General features: G+C 52.0%; 1 protein-coding gene across 3 annotated transcripts in view; it reads right to left on the bottom strand.

The window, feature by feature from the left end:
• GIGYF2 (GRB10 interacting GYF protein 2) overlaps nt 1–18,189 on the bottom strand; it is a 308,508-nt gene that overhangs the window by 149,598 nt on the left and 140,721 nt on the right. For all 3 annotated transcript variants that reach the window (XM_075340885.1, XM_075340887.1, XM_075340886.1), the window contains 2 exons: nt 8,118–8,265; nt 7,872–8,032 (listed from right to left, as the gene is read on the bottom strand). In XM_075340885.1, the coding sequence (XP_075197000.1) occupies nt 7,872–8,032; nt 8,118–8,265 (309 nt within the window). The remainder of the gene's footprint in view (nt 1–7,871; nt 8,033–8,117; nt 8,266–18,189) is intronic.

Raw genomic sequence — 18,189 nt, 5'->3', positions numbered from 1 at the left:
ACACACCCCACGCTGAGTGACAGCTGTCTGACTGCAACCAATCACAGCCGCCGGTGGGCGGGTCTATATCGTACAGTACAAAAAATAAAGACACCGGTGTTCGGTCCCCCCCAATTTTGATACCAGCCAAGATAAAGCCTCGCAAGCTGTTGACTGGTATTCTCAGGCTGGGGAGACCCACTTTACTGGGAGCCCCCAGCCTAAAAATATCTGCCAGCAGCCTGCCGCAATTGCCGCATCCATTAAATGCAACAGTCCTTGGACTTAACCCGGCTCATCACGAATGCCCTGGTGCAGTGGCAAATGGGGTAATATATGGGGTTGATACCAGATGTATAATGTCACCTGGCATCAAGCCCTGGGGTTAGTGATGTCACGTTGTCTATCAGATACCCAACATCAAGAACCCAGTCAGTAATAAATAAATATAAAAAAAAAAGACAACAAAAACTTTTATTTGAAAAACAATCCCCAACACATTCCCTCTTTCACCAATTTATTGGAAAGGAAAAGAAGGGAATTTTGTTACTTACCGTAAATTCCTTTTCTTCTAGCTCCTATTGGGAGACCCAGACGATTGGGTGTATAGTACTGCCTCCGGAGGCCACACAAAGCATTACACTAAAAAGTGTAAGGCCCCTCCCCTTCTGGCTATACACCCCCAGTGGGATCACTGGCTCACCAGTTTTAGTGCAAAAGCAAGAAGGAGGAAAGCCAATAACTGGTTTAAACAAATTCACTCCGAATTAACATCGGAGAACTGAAAACCATTCAACATGAACAACATGTGTACCCGAAAAACAACCAAAAATCCCGAAGGACAACAGGGCGGGTGCTGGGTCTCCCAATAGGAGCTAGAAGGAATTTACGGTAAGTAACAAAATTCCCTTCTTCTTCGGCGCTCCATTGGGAGACCCAGACGATTGGGACGTCCAAAAGCTGTCCCTGGGTGGGTAAATGAATACCTCAAGTTTGGACTGTAAAAACAGCCCTTCCCTACATGGAGGCAACCTCCGCCTGCAGGACTCATCTACTTAGGCTGGCATCCGCCTAAGCGTAGGCATGCACCTGAAAAAGCTTGGTGAAGGTGTGCAGACTCGACCAGGTAGCCGCCTGGCACACCTGCTGAGCCGTAGCCTGGTGCCGTAATGCCCAGGACGCACCCACGGCTCTGGTAGAATGGGCCTTCAGCCCTGATGGAACCGGAAGCCCAGTAGAACGGTAGGCTTCAAGGATTGGTTCCTTGATCCATCGAGCCAGGGTGGATTTTGCAGCCTGCGACCCCTTGCGCTGACCAGTGACAAGGACAAAGAGTGCATCCGAGCGGCGCAGGGGCGCCGTGCGGGAATGTAGATTCTGGGTGCTCTACACCAGATCCAACAATGCAAAGCCATTACATATCGATGAAATGGATAAAAGGAAGGTAAGGAGATATCCTGATTGTGATAAAAAGGGGATACCACCTTAGGGAGAAACTCTGGGATCGGGCGCAGCACTACCTTATCTTGGTGAACACCAGGAAGGGAGCTTTGGATGACCGCGCTGCTAATTCGGACACTCTCCGAAGAGACGTGACCGCTACCAGAAAGGCCACTTTCTGTGAAAGTCGAGAAAGTGAAACATCCCTCAGAGGCTCGAAGGGCGGCTCCTGGAGAGCAATTCGTACCCTGTTCAGATCCCATGGGTCTAACGGCCTCTTGTACGGAGGGACAATGTGATAACCCCCCTGCAGGAACGTGCGTACCTGAGGAAGTCGTACTAGGCGCTTCTGAAAGAATACCGACAGCGCTGCGACTTGTCCTTTAAGGGAGCCGAGCGACAAACCTGTTCCCAATCCAGATGCAGGAAGGGAGGAAAAAGGAGACAATGCAAATGGCCAGGGAGACACTCCCTAAGCAGAGCACCAAGATAAGAATAACTTCCACGTCTTGTGGTAGATCTTGGCAGACGTCGGCTTCCTAGCCAGTCTCATGGTGGCAATGACGTCTTGAGATAATCCTGGAGACGCTAGGATCTCGGACTCGATGGCCACACAGTCAGGTTCAGGGCCGTAGAATTCAGTGGAAAAAACGGCCCTTGGGACAGTAAGTCTGGCCGGTCTGAGAGTGCCCACGGTTGGCCGAACGTGAGATGCCACAGATCCGGGAACCACGACCTCCTCGGCCAGTCTGGGACAACGAGGATGGCGCGGCGGCAATCGGAGCTGAGCTTGCGTAGCACTCTGGGCAACAGTGCCAGAGGTGGAAACACATAGGGTAGCTGGAACTGCGACCAATCCTGAACTAGGGCGCCTGCCGCCAGAGCTCTTTGCTCGTGAGACCGCGCCATGAAAATCGGGACCTTGTTGTTGTGCCGAGACGCCATTAGGTCGACGTCCGGCATCCCCCAGCGGCTACAGATTTCCTGACACCATTCTGGGTGCAGAGGCCATTCCCCTGCGTCCATGCCCTGGCGACTGAGGAAGTCTGCTTCCCAATATTCTACGCCCGGGATGTGAACTGCGGATATGGTGGATGCTCTGTCTCCCACCCACATCAGAATCCGCCGGATTGCCTGGTAGGCTTGGCGATGCGTGTTCCGCCTTGGTGGGTGATGTATGCCACCGCTGTGGAATTGTCCGACTGAATTCGGATCTGTTTTCCTTCCAGCCACTGCTGGAAGGCTTGCAGGGCAAGATACACTGCCCAGATTTCCAGAACATTGATCTGAAGGATGGACTCCTCTGAAGAGAGTCCTTGACCGTCTGAGAAGGGAGACGTTCCTGTCTAGGGACGTCGACTCCCCAAACCATTGGCAAAGCATGTCCCATTGACGTGGACGCAGATGAAACTGCGCGAAAGTGACTGCCTCTGCATGAGGCGTCTTAAGGGGTGTGACTGGCCTTGAAGGAGAGACTGCACCCCCGTCTGTAGTGAACGCTGCTTGTCCAGCGGAAGCTTCACTATCGCTGAGGGAGTGTGAAACTCCATGCCCAGATATGTCAGCGATTGGGTCGGTGCCCGATTTAACCTTGAAAAGTTGATGATCCACCCGAAACTCTGGAGAGTCTCCGGCGCCACGTTCAGGCTGTGTTGGCATGCCTCTTGAGAGGGTGCCTTGACAAGTGGATCGTCCCAGTAAGGATCACAGAGTGACCCTGAGAGTGCAGGACTGCTCCCACTGCTGCCCTGAACTTGGTGAAAACCCGTAGGGCTGTCGTCAGACCGAAGGGCAGGGCTACGAACTGAAGATGCTCGTTTTCAATAACGAAACGTAGCAAACGCTGGTGCTCTGGAGCAATCGGCACGTGGAGATAAGCATCCTGATGTCTATTGATGCTAGGAAATCTCCTTGAGACATTGAGGCAATGACGGAGCGGAGGGTTACATCCGGAACCGCCTGGCCTTCACGTGCTTGGTGAGCAGTTTTAGGTCCAGAACGGAACGGAAAGAGCCACCCTCTTTAGGCACCCCAATCAGATTGGAGGAAAAAACCGTGTCTTGTTCCTGAAGAGGAACAGGGATTACCACTCCTTCTGCCTGCAGAAGAGCATCGGCTCGGTGGGGGGGGGGGGGGGGGGGTTCTGAAGAATCGAGCCGGAGGACGAGAACAGAGCTCTATCCTGTACACGTGAGACACAATGTCTCTCACCCACCGGTCTGTGACCTGCGGCAGCTAAATGTCGCCAAAGCGGGAGAGTCTGCCACCAACCGCGGATGCGGAGAGAGAGAGCTGAAAATCATGAGGAGACCGCCTTGGTAGCGGTTCCTCCGGCTGCCTTCCTTGGGCGTGATTGAGCCCGGCCGGAATCTGAGCCCCTCTGAGCCTTTTGAGCCCTTTTGGACGAGAACAATTGGGACCTGCCCGAGCCTGGGAAGGACCGAAACCTCGACTGTCCCTCCAGGACAGCATTACTAGGGTAAGTCGCAATGCAGCCATTGCGAGGTTAAGGACACCACCTGCGGCACAGATGTACATGTGCTCAAGACCAGCTGCGCAAGACCAGCTGAAATAGCTTAGAGTGCCCATACGGCTGCGAATGCCGGAGCAACCGACACGCTGATAGCTTCACAGACAGATTTCAACCAGAGGTCCATCTGTCTGTCAATGGCATCTTTAAGTGAAGTCCCATCTCCACTGCAACTATGGATCTAGCCGCAAGCCTGGAGATTGGGGGATCCACCTTTGGACCCTGGGTCCAGCGCTTTACCACGTCAGGGGGAAGGGATAACATGTATCCTTAATACGTTTGGAGAAAACGCTTATCTGGTAAGCGTGGTGTTTCTGAGCTGCTTCTCTGAAGTCAGCGTGGCCAGAAAAGTACTCAATCTACGCATGAGATACTGAAAAAGGATTACTCCTGCTGTAAAGCTGACTCCTCCACTGGGGGAGTTGAGGGAGCAATATCCAACATTCCATTGATGGACGCTATAAGATCATTCACTATGGCGTCACCATCCGGTGTATCCGGATTGAGAGCGGTGTCAGGACCAAAGCCCTGACCAGCTACGTCTGTCTCATCATACAGAGAGTCCTCCCGCTGGGACCTTGACCAGTGATGAAGCCGAGTGCCGCACCCAGCGAGCTAGCTTAGGCTGTCTGGGACTGCCGTCCGTGTCAGAGCCTTCACCCTGGAGTGCCTGGGACCCCCCCGGAGCACTGATTATGTGCCAAATGAGGGTGGCCAGGGAGCATTAATCAAGATTGCCCATGGCCTGTCTGGACTGCAAAGTCTCTATCCCATGACAATCTATCAGCCGAAACTGCAACTCCGTCCCTGTGCCTGGACAGGGTTCACAGGTGGTTCCTTTGGCCACCTCTAGTAGAGACCCCGGCTGACCAAGTGCTACAGGGGAGCATTGCACACAATGGGGGTCAGTGGAACCTGCCGGTGGAACAGTATCACATGCAGGAAAAGCAGCATAGAAAGCCTGTGTTGCTTTTTTGCTGCTGTATTCTAGCCATCTATGCAATGTATGGCATACAAGCATAAACACTTCAGCACATGCAATACAAGCAGCATAGAAAGCCTGTGCCTTGGCACCTTTGCTTTTTTGCTGCTGTTGTCCAGCCATCTAGGAGAATATAGCCAAGAGTAGCGACCGTACAGTGCAATGTATAGCATACAAGCATAAGTACAAATGAACACTTCAGCACATGCAATACAAGCAGCCTATAAAGCCTGTGCCTTGGCGCCCATGCTTTTTTGCTGCTGTTGTCCAGCCCTCTAGGAGAATATAGCCAAGAGTAGCGACCGTACAGTGCAATGTATAGTATACAAGCATAAGTACAAATGAACACTTCAGCGCATGCAATACAAGCAGCCTAGAAAAACTGTGCCTTAGCACCCTTGCTTTTTTGCTGCTGTTATCTCGCCATCTAGGAGGGCATATAGCCAAAGATAGCGACCGTATAGTGCAGTGTATAGCATACAAGCATAAAATACAAATGGACACTTCGGTATTTAGTGGGGTCAGCACTTCAGGTGCTGCTTACCGCCCGCCTATAGGCGGGTGTGTGGTCGCCAGAGCCCTGTGACTGGTTGCCCAGAGCATGTCTCCGTTCCCCAGCTCGGACTGCGTGCAGGAATGGCTGCCGGCGTCCTTCTCCAGCTCGTGTGACGAGGGGCGGGCCGTGGGCGTGCCCCAGACACGAGCGGGAAACCGGCGTCCCACTGTGTCCAGTGAAGGGGGCTGGAGAATGCAAAGCAGACTCCAGCCCTCGGCGCTGACTGTCTGTACAGCGTCCCGCCTCTCCCCTGACTGGCAGGGCTGGAGGCGGGAACGAAACGAAAACTAGGCCGCAAAGCCGGGGACTCGAGTAATAAGCGCGGCCGTCCATGTGCACGGCCAGCGCGGAAGTCCCCGGCGCACCATAAGTCCCAGCCGCGCCACAATGTAAAAAACACCCAGCAGCGGCCGGCGCGGCAGTTCGCAATACATAAAGTCACCCAGCAAAGCTGTAGTGAATAATAGCACGAGCGCTCCGCGCTGTTGCCCCCGGCGCACTAACACTCCCAGCAATGCTGGTGTGTGTGTGCGCGCTTGCCCGGGGACACAGAGTACCTTAATGTAGCAGGGCCTGTCCCTGACGATACTCAGCTCCATATCCAGCAGGTTCTCTGGGTCTGTGGATGGAGCCCGGTCTCAGTGCCTGGAGACCTGTAAGATCCCACTTCGCCCAGAGCCCTGAGGGGGGATGGGGAAGGAAAACAGCATGTGGGCTCCAGCCTCCGTACCCGCAATGGGTACCTCAACCTTAACAAACACCCGACAAAAGTGGGGTGAGAAGGGAGCATGCTGGGGGCCCTAGTATGGGCCCTCTTTTCTTCCATCCGACATAGTCAGCAGCTGCTGCTGACTAAACAGTGGAGCTATGCGTGGATGTCTGACCTCCTTCGCACAAAGCAGAAAACTGGTGAGCCAGTGATCCCACTGGGGGTGTATAGCCAGAAGGGGAGGGGCCTTACACTTTTTAGTGTAATGCTTTGTGTGGCCTCCGGAGGCAGTACTATACACCCAATTGTCTGGGTCTCCCAATGGAGCGCCGAAGAAAAAGAAATCTGGGTCCGGTGTAATCCAATAAGGGGGTCCCACGATGATCCATACCATACGTACTATCCCAGTCAATGAAGAACAGAATGTTCCCCATTGACTGGGAGAGCAGTCCAATGGCCTGAGCTAACATCAATAGGTCAGCCCAGGTCACCACAGGGAATGACAAGCGCTGACTTCATGAGGTTAGCTAGGTGCATTACCTGGGTGATGAACGCCGCCGCACTCCTGATGTCAGCACTCGTTACCGAGTTCCATTGTCCGTTGCGTTCACAAGCGAAGTATCGCGAGCGACCTGTGACGTCACCGCAGGTAATGAACTTTGCGAACCTCCTAATGTCGGCGCTCATTATCCCGGCAGATGCTCACACACTGCAGTGCGAGTAGCCGCGGGGCTGGCGCGAGAGCAGGACACAGACTGCAGAGGCACCCGACGGAAGTCACATGGAAGTGCTTCTGTGCGGCTTCTGGGAATTTTGTGGACCCATTGACTTGTATTGAGTCACGGTCCGTTATTACAGAACAGAATAGGACATGTTCTATAATAACGGAATGGTCATACGGCATCCGATGTGTTTTTTTTGTAGGACTTGATGCCCACGGAAATGCTTCCGTGTGCCATCCGATCCTACACAAAAGACATTGAAAAGATGGTCTTGTCAGTAGGTCAGCAAAAAAACAGGAACTGAACAGGATAAACGGAACGGTCATGTGAATGAGCCCGTATAACGAGTATTTTTGTTACATTGAGGTATTCTTATAGGACACCATTTTTATTTATTGTTTGACAGTCTAGATATTGTTTGGGACTGACACAGGTCCTTTGGGTCAGTACTTTAATTTTAAAGAGAGACTCTTATGTGATACATTTTTGTCAGAGAGGAGTAGGTTATTAACTTATTGAGGGTACATTCTAGTGATTGCTGACTATTGGGTTTTTTAAAGTGTACATTTGTACTTGTGAAGATCCCTTTTCTTTTTGTCTTAAATAGCATCTATTAGAGGTGACAAGGTAAACCCCCCAGTGTGTACCGACAAACCCAAAGTGTGCACCGGCGGGGCATCAACTCAATGCCCTCTGTATAAGATCTCAAAGAAGAGAAGAGCCACATGGCAATGTGATAACAAGACATTTACTTCCATCCATCTAATCGATTCTCTAAGTTACAGGAAAAGTGTTCTGGCAAGATTTCCATCCTTCATATAAAATATGGTGCAATGTATAAAATCTTCAGTCCCATTCATTTATTCCAACATTTGATAAACTGATATAATAGACAAATGTCTAAAAGTTTCGGTTTAACCATCCATGCATCAAAGTAAAGTAGGCTCACTTACTAGTCTGGAAGCTGGCGGTGTGATGAAAGGAACTCTGCCCCATAATTTAATGATGTCTCCTAGCGGCTGAAAGGCTTCATCACATACTCTCCTCAACAACAAGATCATAGGAAAGTAGCCAGCCTGATACCATTCTGCCATCTCTCTATTACTGAAGGGACCTAAAAGATTAAGATATGGATTAGACACCAGAAAGCGGACAAGAACAAAGGCTGCCCCATCAAACAAGACAATGAGAAGACTCACCTTGGATCTCTCCCTGCGGATCTTTGTAGTACCACTTCTGTTGGTTTTCTGGAGAGTGCCCTTTAATTCTGTGATCTGGTGTTTTCCCTGTTAACCTCTCATCATCCAGCGCCCCGTCCTGCAGGTACGCCACCATCTGCTGTGCTTGCTGGAGAAGAAGGGTTTTTATTAGAATTATGATGTATAATCTATGTGAATTATATAATGGCGGAGCTATATAATATTAATTATGCAACAAACTGAAATTAATCTAAAGATGCTTCTCTAACAAAATATATGCCACACACTTCTGCATTTGGCGGTGACGGGCGCTGATACTTGACAGGTCTCATAGACAGCCTTCGTGGACAGGTTTAGTGCATATGTTCTATCCCAATTAATGGGACAGATGCATGAAGCCTATTGGCGGTGCACAAGACCTCCTGATAATTGGTAGGTAACGTCAATGTAATGCCAGATGCGCCACTTACCTCTTGATTAAAATTGCTGGAAAAGACAAAAAAGGCGCAAATGAAGGGAATTTTGTTTACTTACCGTAAATTCCTTTTCTTCTAGCTCCTATTGGGAGACCCAGACAATTGGGTGTATAGCTACTGCCTCCGGAGGCCACACAAAGTATTACACTTTAAAAAGTGTAACCCCTCCCCTCTGCCTATACACCCTCCTGTGCATCACGGGCCCATCAGTTTTGGTGCCAAAGCAGGAAGGAGGAACTTATAAATTGGTCTAAGGTAAATTCAATCCGAAGGATGTTCGGAGAACTGAAACCATGAACCAAAAGAACCCTTCAACATGAACAACATGTGTACACAAAATAACAACAGCCCGAAGGGAACAAGGGCGGGTGCTGGGTCTCCCAATAGGAGCTAGAAGAAAAGGAATTTACGGTAAGTAAACAAAATTCCCTTCTTCTCTGTCGCTCCATTGGGAGACCCAGACAATTGGGATGTCCAAAAGCAGTCCCTGGGTGGGTAAAAGAATACCTCGATAAAAAGAGCCGAAAAAACGGCCCTCTCTTACAGGTGAGCAACCGCCTCCTGAAGGACTCGCCTACCTAGGCTGGCATCTGCCACAGCATAGGCATGAACCTGATAGTGTTTCGTGAAAGTGTGCAGACTCGACCAGGTAGTGCTGACACACCTGCTGAGCCGTAGCCTGGTGACGCAATGCCCAGGATGGCTCTGCGGCTCTGGTAGAATGGGCTTTCAGCTCTAAAGGAATCGGAAGCCCAGAAGAACGGTAGGCTTCAAGGATCAGTTCCTTGATCCACCGAGCCAAGGTTGACTTGGAAGCCTGCGACCCCTTACGCTGGCCAGTGACAAGGACAAACAGCGCATCAGAACGGCGCGGGGGCGCAGTGTGCGAAAAGAAGAGCTGGAGTGCTCTCCCGAGATCTAACAAGTGCAATCCTTTTCACAATTGTGAACTGGATGAGAGCCAAAAGAAGGTAAGGAGATATCCTGATTGAGAAGAAAAGGGGGATACCACCTTAAGTAGGAATTCCGGGACCGGACGCAGAACCACCTCATCCTGGCGAAACACCAGGAAGGGGGCTTTGCATGACAGCGCTGCTAGCTCAGACACTCTCCGAAGTGATGTGCCTGCCACTAGGAAGACCACCTTCTGCGAAAGGCGTGATAGAGATAACTCTGAGAACGCTAAGAGCCAGGACTCAATGGCCACCCAGTCAGGTTGAAGACCGCAGAATTCAGATGGAAAATGGCCCTTGAGACAGCAAGTCTGGTCGGTCCGGGAGTGCCCACGGTCGACCCACCGTGAGGTGCCACAGATCCAGGTATCACGACCTCCTCGGCCAGTCTGGAGCGACGAGGATGGCGCGGCGGCAGTCGGACCCGATCTTGAGTAACACTCTGGGCAGCAGCGCCAGAGGAGGAAATACATAAGGCAGTCGAAATTGCGACCAGTCCTGAACTGATGCATCCGCCGCCAGCGCTCTGTGCTGGTGGTTGATGTACGCGACCGCCGTGGCGTCGTCCGACTGTATCCGGATCTGCCTGCCGTCCAGCCACCGCTGGAACGCCTTTAGGGCTAGCTACACTGCCCTTATCTCCAGAACATTGATCTGAAGGGAGGACTCTGTCAGAGTCCAGGTTCCCTGAGCCCTGTGGTGGAGGAAGACCGCTGTCCACCCTGACAGACTCTCGTCCGTCGTGACCATAGGCCAGGATGGGAGCAGGAAGGACTTTTCTTTCGACCAAGAAGTGGGAAGAAGCCACCACTGAGGAGAGGTTTTTTCTGCCAGTGAAAGAGAGACGTTCCTGTCTAGGGACGTCGACCTCCTGTCCCATTTGCGGAGAATGTGCCATTGGAGTGGACGCAGATGAAACTGCGCAAGGGGAACTGCCTCCATTGCTGCCACCATCTTCCAAAGGAAGCGCGTGAGGCGCCTCAAGGGGTGAGACTGGGCCCGAAGGAGAAAGTGCACCCCTGTCTGCAGCGAACGCTGTTTGTCCAGCGGTAGCTTCACTATCTCTGAGAGAGAATGAAACTCCATCCCGAGGTAAGTCAGTGATTGGGTCGGTGTCAATTTTTACTTTGGGAAATTGATGATCCACACGAACCTCTGGAGAGTCTCCAGAGCAATGTTCAGGCTGTGTTGACATGCCACCCGGGAGGGTGCCTTGACTTAGGAGATCGTCTAAGTAAGGGATCACCGAGTGTCCCTGAGAGTGTAGGCCCATCGTCACTGATGCCATGACCTTGGTGAAGACCCGTGGGACTGTCGCCAGGCCGAAAGGCAGAGTCACGAGCTGAAAGTGTTCGACTCGGATGGCGAAACACAGGGAGCGTTGATGCTCTGGTGTAATCGGCACATGGAGATAAGCATCCCTGATGTCGATTGATGCTAGGAAGACTCCCTGGGACATCGAAGCGATGACTGAGCGGAGAGATTCCATCCGAAACCGTCTGGTTCTCACGTGTCTGTTGAGCAGAATGATGCCCGGAATGGACCGGAATGATCCGTCCTTTTTTGGTACCCCGAACAAGTTGGAGTAAAGACCGCGACCACGTTCTTGAAGCGGAACGGGGATCACAACTCCATCTGCAGGAACGAGTCGGAGGACGAGAACTGAGCTCTATCCTGTAACCGTGAGACGGAATGTCTCTCACCCATTGGTTTTTCATCCAATTGCTCGCCAAACAAACGGTCGCCAGAAAATGGCAAACCGGTTAAGAACTTCTTGGAAGCAGAGTCTGCCTTCCATTCGCGTAGCCACATGGCCCTGCGGACTGCCACCGAATTGGCGGATGCTACCGCTGTACGGCTCGCAGAGTCCAGGACGGCGTTCATGGCGTAGGACGAAAAAGCCGACGCCTGAGAAGTCAAAGACACAACCTGCGGGGCAGAGGTACGTGCGACCGCATTAGTCTCAGACAGACAAGCTGAGATAGCTTGGAGTGCCCACACGACTGCGAAGGCCGGAGCAAAAGACGCGCCTATGGCTTCATAGATGGATTTCATCATGAGCTCTATTTGCCTGTCAGTGGCATCCTTGAGCGATGAACCATCTGCCACTAATACTACGGATCTAGCCGCCAGTCTGGAGACTGGAGGATCCACCTTGGGACACTGAGCCCAACCCTTAACGACGTCAGGGGGGAAAGGGTAACGTGTGTCATTAAGGCGCTTAGTAAAGCGCTTGTCCGGAAATGCTCTGTGCTTCTGGACAGCATCTCTGAAGTTAGAGTGATCGAAAAACACACTCCGGGTACGTTTGGGAAACCTAAACTGGTGTTTCTCCTACTGTGAAGCCGACTCCTCTATAGGTGGAGTTGGGGGAGAAGGACTAGCACCTGGTTGATGGACGTTATAAGGTCATTTACTATGGCGTCCCCTTCAGGTGTATCCAGATTGAGAGCAACGTCAGGATCAGAGCCCTGAGCTGCGACCTCCGCTTCATCCTCCAGAGAGTCCTCATGCTGAGACCCCGAACCGCGTGATGAAGTCGGGGAAGGTTCCCAGCAAGCCCGCTTAGCCTGTCTGAGGCTGCGGTCCGTGTCGGAGTTCTCACCGTGGGATCTGGGTGCCACCCCAGGAGCCCTTTGCTGTACCGACCGAGAGGGGCCTGGGGGCGATGAACTCACAGTGCCCTGGCCCTGTGTTACCGGTCTGGACTGCCAAGCTTCTAGTATCTTAGCAGACCATCTGTCCATAGACTGAGCCATGGAATGTGAAAGCGACTCAGAGAGTTTCTCAGTCAAAATTGTAAACTCTGTCCCTTCCATCTGTGCAGTGGAAACCGGCGGTACCACCTGAGCCGAGGGTCCCACCAGTGCCGGAGGCTCCGGCTGAGTGAGTGCCACAGGGGCCTAGCATTGTCACAATGAGGGTAGGTGGAACCTGCAGGTAACATAGCCGCACAAGAGGTACAGGTTGCAAAATAAGCCTTGGCACCCTTGCTTTCTGCGGACGACATGCTGTTGTCTCCTCTTAGAGATATAGCCAAAAGCAAATAATGCTGCCGAATAGAGAAAATGTATACTATATATATATATATATATATATATATATATATATATATATATATATATATATATATATATATATATATATATATATATATATATATATATATATATATATATATATATTATATTATATACACATATATATATATATACACACACTTCGGCACCCAAGGGGGGCCAGCACCTGACAACTGGTGTGGCTTACCAACCGCCCCAAGCGGTGGTGTGTCCACCAGATTCCCTGCCTGGGACTCCCAGAGCTGCAGAGCTCATTCTGAAATCCTCCAGCGGCAGAAGTGATTATAACAATGGCTGCCAGCGTTCTGAGGGGAGGAGGGAGCCGTGGGAGTGCCTAATAAAGTGCGGGCATCTGGTGCCCCACAGTGCTCAGTGAGGGGGGAGGAGGATACCAAAGCATGCTCCAGCCCTCACTGCCGACGTCCAGTCGGCCGTCCCGCTCTTACCCCTGACTGGCAGGCCCGGGGGCGGGAGTACATGGTACTAGGCCGCAAAAGCCGGGGACTAAAGTTAAAAGCGCGGCCGGCCAACAGGCGTGGTCGGCGCGGTAGTCCCGGCTCACAAACCACACAGCAGCCGCTGCGGCGTCTGTAACACAGGCGCTGCATGCACCGTCCCTAAGGGGACACAGAGTACCTTATGGACGCAGGGCCCTGTCCCTGATGATATCCAGCCTCCTGTCCGTCAGATTCCCCCAGGGGCTGCGGAGGGAGCCCGGTCCCAGTGAACGGCGACCGGTTAGGATCCCACTTCTCCCAGAGCCTCTAAGGGATGGGGAAGGAAAACGGCATGTGGGCTCCAGCCTCTGTACCCGCAATGGGTACCTCAACCTTAACAGCACCGCCGACTCAGTGGGGTGAGAAGGGAGCATGCCGGGAGCCCTGTTAGGGGCCCTCTTTTCTTCCATCCGATACAATCAGCAGCTGCTGCTGACTAAAATGTGGAGCTTGTGTGCATGTGTGCCTCCTTCAACACAAAGCATAAAACTGATGGGCCCGTGATGCACGGGAGGGTGTATAGGCAGAGGGGAGGGGTTACACTTTTTAAAGTGTAATACTTTGTGTGGCCTTCGGAGGCAGTAGCTATACACCCAATTGTCTGGGTCTCCCAATGGAGCGACAAAGAAAAACGGATTTTTTTGTACTCACCGTAAAATCGTTTTCTCTTAGCCATCATTGGGGGACACAGGACCATGGGTGTTATGCTGCCTTTCCATAGGAGGACACTAAGTAGATGCAAAAGCATAGCTCCTCCTCTGCAGTATACACCCCCTGGTCGGGCCAGGCAAGCTCAGTTTTAGTACACAAGCAGTAGGAGAAAAAGCCAGTAAAACTTAACTAAACAGAGGAACATGAGAAAAAAAAAGTCATATTCAAATAAGGTACTGAGAGAACCAAGGCTCAACAGGGCAACAGGGTGGGTGCTGTGTCCCCCAATGATGGCTAAGAAAAAAAATGATTTTACGGTGAGCACACAAAAATCCGTTTTTCTCTGACGCCTCATTGGGGGACACAGGACCATGGGACATCCTAAAGCAGTCCATGGGTGGGAAAAATAAAAACAAGACAACGCAACCCAAGGACTAGGAACCAGTCCCAGACAGCCTGGAGCGCCTACTGAGAGAAGGTGCTCTACTGCCGTTTGCAGAATTTTCCTACCCAGATTTACCTCAGCTGAAACCTGGGTATAGACTCTGTAATGCTTTGAAAACGTATGTAGGCTAGACCAGGTCGCAGCCTTACACACCTGTTCCACTGAAGCCTGATGCCGAATGGCCCACGAAGCGCCAACTGCTCGCGTGGAATGAGAATGTAGGCCACTAGGAATGGGCTTGAGTTGCAAGCGGTAGAGCCAGAGCCACCTTTGAAGTTGCCTGTCCCTTTTTAGGCCCCTCAGGAATGACGAACAAGGAGTCCGTTTTCCTAAAGGGGGCTGTCCTGGATATGTAATATCTGAGAGTTCTGACGAAATCTAACGAATGAAGAGACCTTTCCACCCTATGATTAAACCAAATTATCCCAATAAAGCTATAGATTATTAAAAAGTTCCTTTATTGATGGCATATTAAAAAACAGACACAAACATTAATTAAATCAAGGCAAGGGGAGCACGTACTAAACCCACAATAACCAAGCATATACAATAAATTTACTGAATCTTTAGCAGGCCAAATAACAAGCTCAAAGTATAGAGCATTACAAAAGCAGTTTACAACATCCCTATATTGGTAAAATAGCAGCAAAAATCTGCATTAGTATGCACTAAAAACTGCCCATTACCACACTTAGCTCATATGAATACCAGACCTGCTGTCATATTAATGGTAAAATACTGCTCCCCTGCCAGCCACTCCAACACATGTTTCACACCGCTTCCTCAGGGAGTGATGTGGAGGGAGGCAGTGAGCATTCTTATATAGGACCGGCACATGTGTAAAATTAATCAATCTCCCTATACCTTCATATGTGGCGCCACCATGTCAGTGCCCCGACCGGAAGCCCAGGAGCGCGTCACCGTCGACCACGTCACACGCATGCGCAGAGGGCATGCGATGACGTGGGAGAGAGAGACGCGTCCCCTAGCAACCGCCGGGACGCAAACAAGCGGCGCGCCGAAAGGGGAATGTCACATGCTGTAACCAGGTCACATGACCGCATTGTGAAACCGCCCTACCAGGAAACCCTGGGGCGCACCACCCCAAACCACGTCACCAATGTCTAAGCATATGATGACACGGATGGGGGCGCGCGTCCCCAGGAAAACCCAGGACGTCAGATGAAAAGCGCATAACTTTCCACCCTATGAACTGGGTGTGGACAAAAGGAAGGCAGAACAATGTCCTCGTTCAAATGAAACAGGGTAGGAACCTTTGGAAGAAAATCCAAAAAGGTGGCGCAGAACCACCTTGTCCTTGTGAAAAATCAGAAAACGCTCGCGGCAAGAGAGTGCTGCTAGCTCCGAAACCGTCTGATGGACGTAATTGCCACCAGGAACGTTACCTTCCAGGACAGAAAAACAAGGGAGGATTCCTTGAGAGGTTCAAACGGGGACCTCTGGAGACCGTCCAGAATGAGATTGAGGTCCCATGGTTCTAGCGGCCGTTTGTACGGGGGAACTAGATGGGAAACGCCCTGGAGGGAGGTCTTGACCTGCGTTTTTTTAGCCAGGCGGCATTGGTAGAAGATTGAGAGTGCTGAGACCTGCCGTTTAAGGGAACTGAGAGCTAACCTGCAGAAAATCGAGAATTCTGGGGATGGCCAGAGGCAGTTTCCCTGCACCATGAAAGGAAGATTTTCCACATACTGTGGTAAATGCGGGATGAATCAGGCTTTCGGACGCTGATCAAGGTGGAGATAACCGCGGGGAGAATCCTGCTCTTATTAAAACCCAGGTCCCAATGGCCAAGCCGTCAGCTTCAGGGCTCTGGAGTTCTGATGGGAAATGGGCCCTTGTGTCAGCAAGTCTGGGATGTCTGGAAGGCGCCACGGTACGTCTACGAGCATTTGTACTAATTCGGCATACCAGGCGCACCTGGGCCAGTCCGGTGCTGTCAGTATCACCGGGACTCCCTCTGCCTTGATTTTCCTGATTACCCGCGGCAGCAGAGGTAGGGGTGGAAATATGTAAGGCAGGCGGAAGTGGAGCAGGAGCAGACTAGAGCATCCGCGCCGATGGACTGCGGATCGCGTGACCTGGCTATGAACGCAGGTACCTTTGTGTTCAACCTTGAGGCCATTAGATCCACGTCTGGTGTACCCCAGCGAGTGCAGATGTGTAGGAACACTCCTGGGTGGAGAGACCACCCTCCGGCGGCCATGCCTTGGCCACTAAGAAGTCTGCTGCCCAGTTCTCTACTCCCGGTATGAGTACCGCTGATATCACTGACCCTGTCGATTCGGCCCAGCTGAGGATCCTGTGGGCCTCGAGATAAGCTGCCTTGCTGCAGGTGTACCTCTTGGCGATTGATGTAGGCTACAGCTGTCACATTGTCCGATTGGACTCGAATCTGATGACCCGCAGAATGCCCTGAGCGCGAGGGAGATCGCGCAGATTTCCAGGATGTTTATGGGTAGGGAAGACTCCTGGGGCGCCCAACGTCCTTGAGCAGTGTGGTGCCAGTACACTGCTCCCCAGCCTAGAAGGCTGGCGTCCGTGGTCAGGAACAGCCAGTTCGCTGGGAGAAAAGATCTCTCCTTCGATAGAGATGAGGACCGAAGCCACCCACGGAGTGCGTACCTGACTGAAGGAGTCAGGTGAAGAGGTCTGTCCAGGGAGAAGGGGCTCTTGTCCCAGGCCGCTAGAAGGGCTAGCTGCAGTGGGCGGAGGTGCAGTTGAGCAAAGGGTACTGCTTCCATAGCCGCCACCATCCTGCCGAGCACCTTCATGCTGAATCGAATGGAGCGAGACGGAGGACGTAGAAGGCAGCGTACCACTCGTTGAAGAGGGATCGCCTTGTCCAGGGGGAGATAGATCAAGCCCTGACGGGTGTCCAGGGACATGCCCAGGACGGTGAAGGATCGTGATGGAATCGGGGATGATTTGTCTAGATTCACTAGCCACCCTAAGCGGGATAGGGTGTCCGCAGTGATCTGTACGCTGGTTGAGCAGTCGCGGAAGGAGGGGGCCTTGATGAGGAGGTCGTCCAAGTAAGGGAGAACGACTACTCCCCTGGCGTGAAGGACGCTCATGGCGGCCGCCATGACTTTGGTGAAGACCCTTGGTGCGGTGGCAAGGCCGAAGGGTAGAGCTACGAATTGAAAGTGGGAGTCCTGAACTGCGAAGCGGAGGAACTTTTGGTGATCTGGGGCGATGGGTATGTGCGCGTCCTTGATGTCTAAGGCGAGGAATTCCCCTTCAACCATGGATGCAATAATGGACCTCAGGGACTCCATTCTGAATCTCAGTACGTGCACATGTTTGTTCAGGTGTTTGAGGTCCAGGATGGGTCGAACTGACCCATCCTTTTTGGGGACCACAAAGAGGTTGGCATAAAAACCCCTGAACATCACGTCGTCCGGGACAGGTATTATCACTCCTGCTGTTTGGAGCGAGTGGATTGCTGAGAAAAAAAGCTTTGCGTCGTTTTCGAATCTTTGGGAGGTTTGAGACAAAGAACCAACTCGGGCCCTGGTAACCGGAAGACACAAGGTCTCGCACCCATTTGTCGTCTGAGGCGGCAGCCCAGATGTGTTGAAAAGAGCCGCAGTCGGCCTCCTACAATGAGTGTGTTTTCCGGGGCGCCGAAGGAGTCATGAGGGGAGAAAACGTCGTGTACGAGTCTCCCTAGTCCTGGACTGTTTCGGTCTAGGCTGCCATGACGAAGTGGGTTTCGGGAAGAGCTGAGGTCGGTCGGTCCCTGCGTAGTCCGCGGCTGGCGGCGGGGACAGCACGGGATGTCGACCAACCAATGAGTTCCGAAGGAGCGGAACGAGGACTGTGGACGTCTGGTGAAGGTCGTCCTTGACTTCAGCTGGGGTAAGGAGGTACTCTTTCCTCCCGTGGCATCAGAAATAAGCTTGTCCAGACGTTCGCCAAACAATCGGTCTGGAAAAAAAGGAAGGCC

Source organism: Anomaloglossus baeobatrachus, chromosome 3, assembly GCF_048569485.1.
Source record: "Anomaloglossus baeobatrachus isolate aAnoBae1 chromosome 3, aAnoBae1.hap1, whole genome shotgun sequence".
Lineage (NCBI taxonomy): Eukaryota > Metazoa > Chordata > Amphibia > Anura > Aromobatidae > Anomaloglossus > Anomaloglossus baeobatrachus.
The sequence above is the reverse complement of the archived record's forward strand: the minus strand, read 5'-3'. Positions and strand labels throughout refer to the sequence as shown.